Consider the following 14225-nt stretch of genomic DNA (forward strand, 5'->3'; position numbering starts at 1 on the left):
TGGGAGAGCTAGGTTGAGCACTGTGCCGACCGAAAAGCAACGTTTGACAGTCAACGACAAGCTGTACACCCAAGGGAGCACCCCACAAGATAGGAATGGAGCCCCGCACGTTTACCGGACCAGGCATTGCCTGAAGGTTCTGGAACGTGAAAAGGTGTTTTGGAGGGCTGGGCGCCCTAACCCAGAACCCTAACCCTTAACCCTAACCCTAACCCTAACCCTAACCCTAACCCTAACCCTAACCCTAACCCTAACCCGTCGATAAATAATTCTCCCACCCAATAGTCAGACGATACACCGACTGAATAGTTTGACAGACGGGACACCGACTCTTACAGTCGATAAATAACTCCCCCACCCGATAGTCAGACGATAGACCGAATGAACAGCCAGACAGACGGTACACCGACTCTTACAGTCGATAAATAATTCTCCCACCCGACAGCCAGACGATACACCGACTGAATAGTATGACAGACGGGACACCGACTCTTACAGTCGATAAATAACTCTCCCCACCCGTAAGTCAGACGATAGACCGAATGAATAGTATGACAGACGGGACACCGACCCTCACTGTCGATAAATAACTCTCCCCACCCCAACGAATACATAGCCAACCCCCCCCCCCAACCCTGACCTTAAGATCGCCGAGTAGCCACTCCCACCCCAGCGAATACGGGGCCTAGCCCTCTCTGGCCCTGACCATGGGATCGCCGAGAACCCGCACTAATACACGATTCTATCCCACTCTTAACCTTCACCATAAGATCGCCTAAATAGTCACTCCCACGACATCGAATACGTGGCCTAACCCTTCGTAACCCTGAACCTAAAATCGTCGAGAACCCGCACCGACCCCACTCTGTACCTTCACCGTAAGATCGCCTAAATAGTCACTCCCACAGCGAAGAATACATAGCCTAACCCTTCGTAACCCTGAACCTAAAATCGCCGAGAACCCGCACCGACCCCACCCTTTACCTCCACCTTAAGATCGCCTAAATAGTCACTCCCACAACATCGAATACATGGCCTAACCCTTCGTAACCCTGAACCTAAAATCGTCGAGAACCCGCACCGACCCCACTCTTTACCTTCACCGTAAGATCGCCTAAATAGTCACTCCCACAACGACAAATACATAGCCTAACCCTTCGTAATCCTGAACCTAAAATCGCCGAGAACCCGCACTGACCGTAGAGTACCGGACATTAGGATGCTTTCCATGGAGATAGGTAACGACTACACCCGACCACGCGATAAGGGGGAAGCCCACAAGACCTGTATCGACAGAGCTCGCCTCGGCCTCCCGCCGTCGGCTGCGCCCGCTTATTCTAACAACCCGACACTATAAGACACTAATTACGAATGTTGATTTAACATAGAGATGACTTAATAAACCTACATACTGGCGCGTGCACACGCACACACACACACCAACACACACACACCGACACAAAAACCCCGATAGACACGACAACACAATGTTTAAAACACGATGTACAACACGACCCACAGAGAGTCCGTTACACCAAGTAAGCAACGATCTGGAACCGAAAAAGGCAACGGGACGGTCTGACGCGATAACGGCGCAGACTCCACGCTCCTAAGGTAACGTACGGATCGACCACAGTCCGATCGATACGTACCGACACGACACGGCCTCGTGAGCCAGACACACGGGAACCACAATATGTGACGTCATTCTCAACGGAAGCAGACAGAGTGAATCTACCGTCGGGCGCCATACTAAAAGGATTGGAATCGAGGTCTCCCACGCTCACGCGACTTGTGTCATCTCGAAGGCATTCTGGTCGTATCGCGTGCAAATCCACTGGTGGGGAAGGGGTCGGCCCGGCTGGGGAAACCCTAACGGCCTAACCCTAACTCTGACTCTAACCCTAACCCTTGGTAGAAGGTATGAAACCACGACTCTTTTATTCTTTGGCAGACTGCTAGCTACTCTAACCGCTCGACTGGCGAGACTACCACTCGACCAGTTGTCAAAGGTGATGGTCTAGCGACACTGCTGTGCATGTCCTCACACCGCAAGCTAGAAAATATCGAAGAACTGAAGTTGAAACTAAAACTAAGATGTGTGCGTGCACCAGAGTCTTTATCACTTCTCTGGCGTGCACTTAGACGCCCACAAGGATTTCACACGCGTGCAAACAGCGTTAGTGCACTTAGCATAAACAATTACTGCTAAACCAATCAGAATTTACAACCGACAATCCGGTTGTAAGGAGCTGATTGGATTAGAAGGCTATTTCCGAAATCATTTTAAGTATCGACTTGGACCAGACCCAGATGCACCGATTGTGAAAGGAACTCAGCCGCTTCATACATGAGGCTTTGATATATAGTCCACGTCTTTGCTCCATATATAGCACACGTATACACAAACACTCACACACACACACACACACACACACGCACGCACGCACAAACATACGCACACACACACGCACGCACGCACGCACGCACACACCCACACACTTCGTGTACATTCCTCCAGATTGTGTGCATTAGTTCGCATCACAGCCAAACGAAGCCCCAGTCCTCAAGCAGCAAGCTTCGTTTTTACACTCCATCTTCGCTATCACTGATGAGGGAGTCAGCACGCTATCTCCGATCAAGCGACAACTTGAGTCACGTGCACAGCGTGCGCTACAAAAAGGTGTCTGATGCCGCACTTAGATCATCTTTTCTTGAATCTAGATTGGGCGTTACTGATAAAACGTTCCAAGAAATGATGCAACGACTGATGACCGCTCTAACAGTTTACTGTACTAGGCTTAGAGTTGCGTTAGTCACGTGTGCTTCTCTAACGCGCGTTACAAGACTCAAAGACAAAATAGTTGGAGCGGTTTACTGTTGATTTGTAGGCAGAAAAAGTAGAGAAGGCGGTGTTAAGAATGTTAGCGTATTTAATCTTAGTTTTGCGTAGTGGGACTCTTTTGGGGATCTTGAAATTGTGAAAGAAATTATTTACTCTGTTCTCTAGTTTGTCTTATTTACGTATTTGTGTTTTTCGTTGTGAATAAATACTGTTATTGTGTTTAGATCGTCTAGATGGGATCATCTAAGAAGAAACATAAAGACGGCGATGATCGACGCAAGAAGAAGTCGAAAAGAGATGAAAAACGAGACGAGGGCGACCACGTGGAAAAGCACGTGCGTGCGGATGGCGGCGACAGTCACGAGAGGAAGAAGAAGAAGCGAAAGCGAAGTCGGAAGGAAGCGGAGAAGGACGGAAAAGAGCTGGCGAGTGACGGCGAGTCAGAGGGAGGTTAGTATAGAATGTGTAGGCGTGGTCATTAATTGATATTAAAGGGAATTTTGTAAATGTTGCATTCGTGTAAGTTACATGTCATACTTAGTAACTGGCGTTGAATGTATTGAAACATGCATAGAAGAAGACTGAGGTAAATCTTTTACAGACGACTTAATAAACAAGAAATGGGGTATTTGTTTTAGGTAGAGTGGCCTTATCATTACGATGCTCTGAAATTAAGCCTTTGTTCTACGATTTTTCAGTGCAATGAAATTTGTAGTTTTAGGTCCCTATTTGTTGCATGTCTGTTTCTCCATCGTTCTCCTGAACGACGTACAGGTTCCACTGATTTTTCCATTACACTGTTATTCATGTAGTGCGCATGTGTGATACAACCAAAGCATGTGGACCATACATACGTCTGGGCTTCTTCCCTATCTAATTTTTACAGGATGCTCAACATGGTTACCAGGTTTAAGTTGGTGTAAATTCTGCAAATCAGATCTCTAGTCTACATAGTACGGTGTAGAGTATTGCTAATCTGTTGTGTTTCTTGAGTAACTGTAAATACTGACTTCCGTTAATTGTCACATGTACATAATGGATAATGGCAAGCCTGCCCGCCTGCATCAGACTGGCTGATGAGAAACAGACATGCAACAAATAGGGACCGAACAGTATGTTATTTCAGCTATGAGCAGTAAGAAGGGGACTTTGTAAAGGTCACGTGAGTTAGTGAGTAACATACTCAATATGTATAGATAGGGGTTAACTGACTTCCAGTACAGTACAACCTCGATTATCCGGACTTTCAATTATCCGGACAAATTGTGTCTCCTGATTTTTTGCGTTCCCGGATAAATGTACTTTACTTTATTTTATTTCGTACATGTACTGTACTAATACGCTGTAGGAACTTACAGTCTTTCACAAATGAGCGAATACGTAACAGAGAAGTACTATTGTAATAAATAGGTAGCTGTTAATGACTCTTCTGGTAACATGAATGTACAGTAAGTGTGGAAACAGAGCATGGTCTTGTACAGTGGAGGAAAATTTGTTGATATTTATTAACTTTTGATCAAGTGTTATCGACTACATATGTAGCTCAGGAATGGGTCACACTCTTAGTTTGGTTAAATACATGGCAACCAGAGACAAAACACCAATCACATTTGTGAAATGTTCATGAGAGCATTACATATCCCCCTAAGTTAAACTTTTCTGTCAATTACATGTTTACATGTTTGTGTTGGAAAGGGATGAGGATACATTATTATGGGCGTTGATGTCAACAGCTAGATTGGCATGGGCTAATTATGTAAGGGGAGGATGCAAGTCAAGAGCGTTAATTAATTAATTAAGTAAATCCCAGCAAACATGTAGACATGATTAGTATTTGTTTATAATGAGAGATGGTGGTAATGTGAAACATAGAGACATAAAGCCAGACAAACGGACATGAAAGTGTACAGACGTATACTATACGTGTGTCTGTCAGCCACGTGTACAACCATCCAACTGCTTACACAATTTCAATTGCAGTTGAAACACGATGGTGTGTAATGTGTGCTCTTATTACTTTAGGTGAAAGTAAAAAGAAGAAACAGGATGTTCATGTTCCAGCTCATAATATTGGAGAGAAGAGAGAGCAAGAAGAAGTAAGCATTTCCGTCTATTGTTTATAGTAGACATACGTCGTAAGTGGGTATTGTTGTTGTTTAGGTGAAACGGAAATTAGCTGAGATGCAGGAGAAGAGGAAGATTAGAGAGAAACTCAGGTGAACATTGTCATGTCGTTATTGGATATTTTGTTACTGTACTTGTGTATGAAGCTGTTGGGTTGATTATATTTAATTAGCTACGAGCATAAAAGAAGGACACCACATTAAGTGGTGGACTGCTTCGTGAGAAGCTCACTCTAAACGGGCTGTATTGACTTCCGGTCTGTCTGTCGGTATGTCACTACCTATGTTTGTTTGTAAGCGTGTGTCACGCTCAGGGAGTTTGTCGAGCCAATCAGCAGTCGTTTTGGGACGCGAAACGTATGTGACGTAATATTAGCTTGTCAGTGTGAATCACTCTCGGGAATTTGTTGAGCCAATCAGCAGTCCTTTGGGAGACCAACAATGGGTGACGTAACAATCCCGCGCACTAATGACAGAAAAGCCGAGATGTCGTAAACCTTCATTTTATGGTCAAACTGTCATCAAACCGAGAAGCGCAGAGTAAAGTTCAGGTAATAGTTGTATGCGTTTGTTACTTTTTACAAAAGAATCGCAAAACAAACAAATTCATCGTTCTTCAAGAAGCCAAGCTAAGGTCCCACGGGACCATGCATCTAGCTAAGCACCGTTGCATGCGCACCACCAGCATGTCATCCGCGATCAAGAGAGAGCAGTATGTTCTAAATAGGACTGATGATGAACGATCGACGTCGTATTGCAAGAAAGATTCGTAGGAAACGTTGACGCTGCTTTCTTCTGGATCCGGTTGCTAGCTGTACATGATGTCGCTTCACAGTAATATCTATGCAACTAGGAGAAGCACACCGATCTCTAGCTACAACAAAATAGCAGAATGAAAGATGTCGACGATTCAATAAAAGTATGATAATGATGTCCATCTCAATAGTTAATTAATTTATTAACTACCAGTGATGCAAGAGCGCTATACATGCAGAATTGAGAAATAACGTGGATAACAAGCCCGTGCTGTGCAAGAGTTGCATAGCTGTGTGAATTCGAAGTAGTGTGGGACATTGATTGTATTTAGTTAATTACCTTTAATTACATTGGTAAACACTGTGTTTTCAAAGAACTACAGTTTACATTCTACCAACAATTAAGCTATTGATTAATTAATAATAATGACAATGAATAAACAAAAATTAATAAATATACATTAATATTTACAATAAATACACACACGGACAGACACAGACACACACACAGAGATGCAGACGTGCACTCGCACGCACGCACGCGCACACACACACACACACACACACACAAATGCACACACACACACACACACACACACACACACACACACAAGTGCACACGCACACACACGCACTCATGCATGCACGCACGTGCACACACACATGCACACACACACATGTACACACAAACACACACACACCACACACACACCACACACACACACACACACACACACACACACACACACACACACACACACACACACACAAACACACACACACACGCGTGCACACACTCATGCACACACACGCATGGACACACACACACACACACACACACACACTCGTAGCTCTGAAGCGACGGTGTAAACACAGCTTCATTTACTAGTATTTATACTTTCATGTGCTACTTGCTATGTGTTTGAGAGGTTTAGCTGGGGGTGGGGGTGGGGTGACTGGGGGATGAAGACCCCTTGCTCAGTGTAGAAATTTAAAGGTTCTGTGCTAGGGCCTTTTAAAAATCTGTTTACGGTCTGGCAAGCTGATGGCATCCACGCTACAGCTCCCCCTGCGCGTGAACATCTTCCTATACGCCACTGCCCTATCCTACCTGGTGTTCAGGACTTTGAAGGGTCATAGCTGTGGAAGGGACGGTGTAAACACAGTTTCAATTACTAGTTAATAGAACTGAATGTCACTCTTACAATCTGTTGCTGCTAGGATGGTCTACTACTTACCAGGCAAACTCATGCTGTGGAAATTGTGAGGCATTTTAAAGCGTTTACTTTCCTTTATACTTTAGCATTTCGGCTGTATGTACAACACATCATGTGTCCATACGAGCAAGACCAGTAAAAGGGAAATTTGCCGAATAGTGCTGTGCTACTGTGATATGCTGGACACAGAACAGTGTGTACAGAGTAGTTGTGTGATATATATATATATTGCATGTGCTACTTTTATGCCACCTTGAAATCTCACTCCAACTGATGCTACCGACTTAGTCCGGGTGTAACTGTAACCGACACCGAATTGTTTAATTTTTTATGTCAACTAGCAATGAACCCTTGCAACTGACATTTGGCCTACATTTCCTGCTCCGGTGAGACACTGGAATGTAGACAGAACGTGTGTGTGTGTGTGTGTGTGTGTGTGTGTGTGTGTGTGTGTGTGTGTGTGTGTGTGTGTGTGTGTGTGTAAGATGAATTTTAGGAAAGTAAAGATACAAATACTACAATGTATGCAGATCTTGATCATTTGGTGAAAATGAGTGTATCGTATTTTCTCAGCTAAAATGACAAATTTGTTCTTTTAGAGTTTCATGAGAGTTATAGTGCATGTGGTGATGATCTATTGCAGCATGTTGGTGTATCAAAGAAATTCAGTTGCTCCAGTTCTAGTGTAGATTAAGAGTGATGGTAACATGTGGTAAACTGTTAGGTTTTGATGTTGATTGTGTGTTTGTAAAGTGTTGTGATGGTGATGGTGTGAGTTAAATTTGTTTGTTGTAGTAAAGTGAAGAGTCTTGGTGAAGGTGATGATGAAAAGGAGAATGAAAGTGCTGCTAGTTGGATAGAGAAATCTAGACGAATACAACGGGAGAGAGAACTTGCTGCCAAGAGAGTATGACGCACATTACACACACACACACACACACACACACACACACACACACACACACACACACACACACACACACACACACACACACACATGCATGCACACACGCACGCACGCACGTGTACACGCGTGCACACACACACACACGACACAGAACATGCATAGAAAGTTACTAAAAAGTAAGATGTTTACTCTACTGGTTCTGTTCAATTCTGTATAATTGTATAGCAATAGTTTTTGTAACTTCACTAACTTTTTGGCATGTTAGCATTTCCTCATTCTCTCCTTGTTTTCAATAATTATAAAATTGAAGAGATAGCAATGCAATCAATTGGTTGGTTGACTTTTATGTGTGACAAGTGTAACAAAGCACATTTTTATTATACACTAAAAACAGTGATTTACCAGTACTGACCACAACAGCAAGACTTGGTGGTTGAGATAGCATGATAGTTGGTTGAAACATGAAAGTTAGTAACCACTAAATCCAGTTGTATGCAGAGGTGGTGACTGATGTAGGTGTAAGCCAGGAGCAAACTCTTTAGTAACTGAGATGTAACTAAAGATCCATTTAATTTACAGAAACCTTTCTTATTATAGTATGCACATTGATTGAAGTCTTTGTTGTTGTGTGCTGTTAGTGTCAGTCGTAGTACTTTTAAAATATGTGTTTGTAGGAACAAATGATGAGAGAAATGAATGAAGATGTTGACAGAGAAAATGATAGTGACATGGCTAAGGAAGCACGTCCCGTATGAAGGAGTGTGTGTGTGTGTGCGTGTGTGTGTGTGTGTGTGTGCGTGCATGTGTGCGCGTGTGTGTGTGTGTGTGCGCGCATGCGTCCATGTGTGTGAGCCTGCATGCATGAGTCCATATGTGTGAGTAAGATTGCTGTTTATAGGAATACTCTTTGAGAGATCTTGCTGGTTTGACTGTTGAGCACAGTAGAGATACGTTTCTTGTGAGTTGCACATGTGAATTATTTTATTATTGTGTGTAATGACTGTAGTATATTTATAGGAAGGAAAGTCAGTTGTTTTGACACTAAAAGATTCTGGTGAGTTATGAGAAAATATCAAACAATTAAGTAACAGACAGACAGGCAGATGCATGTACAGCAAAGTAGAGATTCTGGTTTGTGAGCGGGTAGATGGGCAAACAGTTTGGTAGCATGTATGTGAGCATGTGTGATCTGGTCGGTTGAATGCAGTTTACTGGTGTAGTGCATGTCAGATACACTACACAGATATGAATGCTGCATTAGGGTAAAGACTTGTTTACAGAACCAATGGCATAGGAAGATGTTCACGAGGGAGGGGCTGTACCGTGGATGTCATCATAAGTAAGCAAAAACTATTTCGTTTACCAGATCATAAACAGATTTGCAAAGTCACTGGCACAGAAAATTTCAATTCCTACACTGAGCGAGGGGCCCCACCTCCACCCTCTCCACCCCCACCCCACCCCGCTCTCTACGCCAGTGAGAACTTATGAAAGCTGAGTGTCTGCTGATTGTCAGTTGAGTATCGTACTGTGCACCCTTTATGGATGCTGCAATAGATCTGAGTTCTATTCTATGTCTGCAGCATTAATCGAGAAATACCATATTATATTCTGCCAATCAGAGGCTTTTTAGGTGTAAAGAAAGCTTATTATTGATGTACGATACTTTGCTTATCTATAGCAAGTTATTGATGTCTGTTATGAAGATTATTATGAAAAAGAGAAAGTGTCCAGTGAGGTGATGATGTTGTTTCAGATAGCACAAAATGTGAGCTGAAAGCTGAACTGAAAATCTAGGAATTATTGTGATGACATATTATGGCTGCAGTAGCAGCAATTGTTTTACGTGTGCTAACAGTAACCTTCGAATACTGAATACTGTAAATCCAGCAATTTTCATGCTCATAAATTTTAGTACTGCTTATGAAGTAGTTTGTGCACACACACACAAACACACACACACACATACCACACACACACACACACACACACACACACACACACACACACACACACACACACACACACACACACACACACACACACACACACACACATGCACGCACGCACACACACCACATGCACACACAAAAGCACACACACACACACACACACACACACACACACACACACACACACACACACACACACAAACACACACGCACACACACACCACATGCATACACACACACAAACACACACACACACACACACACACATACCACACACACACACACACACACACACACACACACACACACACACACACACACACACACACACACACACACACACACACACACACACACACACACACACACACACACACACACAAACACACACGCACACACACACCACATGCATACACACACACAAACACACACACACACACACACACACACACACACACACACATACCACACACACACACACACACACACACACACACACACACACACACACACACACACACACACACACACACACACACACACACACACACACACACATACCACACACACACACACACACACACACACACACACACACACACACACACACACACACACACACACACACACACACACACACACACACACACACACACCACACACACACACACACACACACCACACACACACACACACACACACACACACACACACACACACACACACACACACACACACACACACACACATACCACACACACACACACACACACACACACACACACACACACACACACACACACACACACACACACACACACACACACACATACCACACACACACACACACACACACACACACACACACACACACACACACACACACACACACACACACACACACACACACACACACACACACACACACACACACACACACACACACACACACACACACACACACACACACACACACACACACACACACACACACACACACACACACACACACACACACACACACACACACACACACACACACACACACACACACACACACACACACACACACACACACACACACACACACACACACACACACACACACACCACACACACACACACACACACACACACACACACACACACACACACACACACCACACACACACACACACACACACACACACACACACACACACACACACACACACACACACACACACAACTTTAGTATGGGACATCAGTACTGTACTGTAGCCAAACCCAAGTGCATCTATCTATAAATTTTAGAATTTGTGTTATTTTAGTGTACAACTAGGTTATCTGTACAAAATTAACTAAAATGTCATGAGTACAGAAATTTCTGGATTTACGGTATTTCTCGCAGCTGACTGCATGATGTCAGTTTTACTTGCTTACTGTAGATCAGTAAGGTTGTGTGTCAAGTGACACTGGCATTGATACTGAGGTGGCACTTGACTTGTTACTGCAAACCAGTCTTTGTGTGTACAAGGTGGTCGGGAGGTCAAGTATGAGGTAGTGCAAACAGAATGTAGATGAACAGAGGATATCTTTTATACAGACATGCAGACTTAATTGTTGTAGTTGATGGACGTATTATAGACAGTATGCACATATGTATTGTGATGTATAGCAAATATCATGCAGTAAGTATCTGTTGTGCAGATGTGTTGGATGAGGAGCGTGGTGATGTACTTTATAACATCAACTTGCTTGACAACCAGAAAGCAGCAAAGAATGTTGAACTGAAAAAGTTGAAACCTTCCTACAATCCTTATGCGGACGACAAGGTGGACGAATTTGGAGTGGTGAGATATTGATATCAATGATAGAAAACTGCACAATTACGTGACATTTTGTGTTAGCTGAAGGAAAAGAAAATACTTGAGAAATACGACGAGGAAATAGATGGAGAGAAAGCCACATCATTCACGTTAGGTAAGTGGAGGTAGTGATTTCTGTTGTATGCGCGTGTAAGTACCTTGTTAATCACGTCTTATTTCTATACTGAACATCAGTGATAGCACATCTTTTCTACTGTGTTGTCAATGAAAGGAAAAATTTAGACAATGTGTTTACATTAAACTGTCTCTTACTTGTATTTACTGATGTACAAATTTGGTCTCTGACTTTGTATCTGTGAGGATCGAGCATGTCTAATAGCTGACAAGAGAAGTGTGACTAGACATGTACTGGATGTATATTTTGTCACATGCCCTGATGAGTTATAACGAAGGTGATGGGAGACTGTGATTGTAGCTTATGATTTCACACTTTCAAATGATGTTTCAAGCGACATGTTGATGGGTTTATGTATTATGGATGTGGATGTATTGAAGGAGGTTGCTGTAATGTTTAAGGCATAATTAACATCTTCAGATTGGTTGGCGAGTTGACATGTTATACTGGCACTGCAATGCAATTGTCTAATGTATTGAGATATTTATCTTGCTAATACAATGTTACTGTATGTGTATGTATTATCTTATCTATAGAACAACCTAATGTATTGTGATATACAGGAAACTATGGACGTGTGAGTACAGAAGACATTGAAGAAGAAAAACGAGTTTGATTTCTTTCTACTTGATATCAAGTTTTATATCATGTGACTTGCTGTTTGTTAGATTAGGGAGAGTCTCAGCCTAAAGGGGGTGAGCTTGCATACAAAACGAGCAATAATTTAGTTTGTCACTTCTCATTGTATGTGTTGTGTAGGAGTCACTGCAGCACAGTACAGGCAGACTGGCATCTGAATATTACACTCATGAAGAACTGGTATGTAACAGTCAGGTTCTGTGTTTATTAGTTGCATTGCTTGACTGCTTTTGATTGGATGTCAAGGTGCAATTCAAGAAGCCAAAGAAAAAGAGGAAAGTGATGAGGAAATCTCTAAGGGTGGACGATCTTGTTCCACTGGAAGAGACGGGAAAAGATCACGGATCACGACAGAAGTAAGGTGGAATGATGGAGTGATTAGTGTTAATGTGTCTGCAGTTGGTGTGGCTAGTTTATGCTTGGCATGCTTGCTGACACACACACACACACACACACACACACACACACACACACACACACACACACACACACACACACACAACTACATTTAATTTTATGGCTTAAATTAAATAATTAAGGCAAGTGAACACACATTTGTTTGCTAGTTATATTCTATGTTTATTGCAGAGTATCAGACAGTAAAGGATCTGAACATAAGAAGGGCAAGCGACATGTTGCAATTAAGCAAGAAGTGAGTTAAGAATTACTGACAGTGTTCTAGGCAGGATTTTTTGCCAACCGTCAATATGACGTCATTAAATATGATGACGTCAATGAATGACGTCATTAAATGTTTTTATGTTGACATATTTGGTAATGACATCATAAAATTACTTTATCTGTTCCTTAGTTGTATTAGAGTCAGATGCATGTATATTATAAGTGGTACATGTAGTAGTAGTAGTAGTAGTATATTGTTGTACGTAGATATCCTACGTTCCATAGATGAGACAAACTACAATAGATGTAAACTAGAAGGGCGGTTTGCTAACTGTAACAAAATGTCAGAAGACTCCATGTAAGTCTTGAAGTTACTGCATGATTGGTAGACTATTCAATAAAATTGATACTCAGATCTTAATAAACCTCATTGAACATAACCTTGTTAATTTTAAACATAAGACAGACAGACAGATAATACAGTAGATTATATAATATTACAATGACAAGTTGAAAACCGGAATTGTAAGCTGGCCTGAAGGAGTAAAAGGGTGTACAAAACATGAGATTGAAGATAAACTGTAATTAGTAGAACACCTGCTGCAACAACAGTCACTCATTAGCACTTCTTATGTGAAAGGTCAACAGGAATTCACCTCAAACATCAACAAGGAGACCACGCACTCCCTATGATTACCAGATGTCTGACATGAGAATATGTATTGTTCTGTACAGGGGCGTAGCGTGGCATGGGCTAGACAGGGCTATAGCCCCCCCAAAGTTTGTAGGCGTGTCCATCAATTTTTGTGTGCTTGATCTTCCAATGCGCATACGTATGCTTTGGAACCCGTCTCTGACACTGTGGGAGCCCAAATCAGACGTCGGGCTGCCAAGGCTTCACGTGTGAGTCACGTGCCCATCTAATGGCGACTCTGAAAAGTTGTGCAGGAGGGAAAGGAAGTTCCAAGAAGCAGGCGTCTATTTCAGGTAATATATTGACAATAGCTTGTCAGTCATGTATCATTGACTGTGACAAACAAACCCGCTATGCGCCAGTGACCTTTTGCAGACAGGTATGCTGCCAGATTTTGACAACAAATGTGAGGTACAGTTAGACGTTCTAGTTATTATAGGTTACGTACACTACTCACATCTTCAGCTAATTCAGAAGGTAGAGGTGACT

At 42.7% G+C, this 14225-nt stretch overlaps 1 protein-coding gene across 2 annotated transcripts in view; it reads left to right on the forward strand.

Annotated features, from left to right (window-relative positions):
• Positions 1 to 2855: 2855 nt before the first annotated feature.
• Positions 2856 to 14225, forward strand: part of LOC134178360 (U4/U6.U5 tri-snRNP-associated protein 1-like) — a 29148-nt gene continuing 17778 nt past the window's right edge. For both annotated transcript variants that reach the window (XM_062645228.1, XM_062645229.1), the window contains exons 1-15: positions 2856 to 2923; positions 3070 to 3295; positions 4868 to 4941; positions 5006 to 5061; positions 7736 to 7847; positions 8522 to 8596; positions 8746 to 8805; positions 8865 to 8901; positions 11489 to 11631; positions 11689 to 11761; positions 12346 to 12392; positions 12451 to 12477; positions 12542 to 12601; positions 12668 to 12777; positions 13010 to 13073. In XM_062645228.1, coding sequence (XP_062501212.1) covers positions 3079 to 3295; positions 4868 to 4941; positions 5006 to 5061; positions 7736 to 7847; positions 8522 to 8596; positions 8746 to 8805; positions 8865 to 8901; positions 11489 to 11631; positions 11689 to 11761; positions 12346 to 12392; positions 12451 to 12477; positions 12542 to 12601; positions 12668 to 12777; positions 13010 to 13073 — 1155 coding nt within the window. In that variant the 5' untranslated portion in view covers positions 2856 to 2923; positions 3070 to 3078. The remainder of the gene's footprint in view (positions 2924 to 3069; positions 3296 to 4867; positions 4942 to 5005; positions 5062 to 7735; positions 7848 to 8521; positions 8597 to 8745; positions 8806 to 8864; positions 8902 to 11488; positions 11632 to 11688; positions 11762 to 12345; positions 12393 to 12450; positions 12478 to 12541; positions 12602 to 12667; positions 12778 to 13009; positions 13074 to 14225) is intronic.

The sequence above is a fragment of the Corticium candelabrum genome, chromosome 4 (genome assembly GCF_963422355.1).
Source record: "Corticium candelabrum chromosome 4, ooCorCand1.1, whole genome shotgun sequence".
In the NCBI taxonomy this organism is placed as follows: domain Eukaryota; kingdom Metazoa; phylum Porifera; class Homoscleromorpha; order Homosclerophorida; family Plakinidae; genus Corticium; species Corticium candelabrum.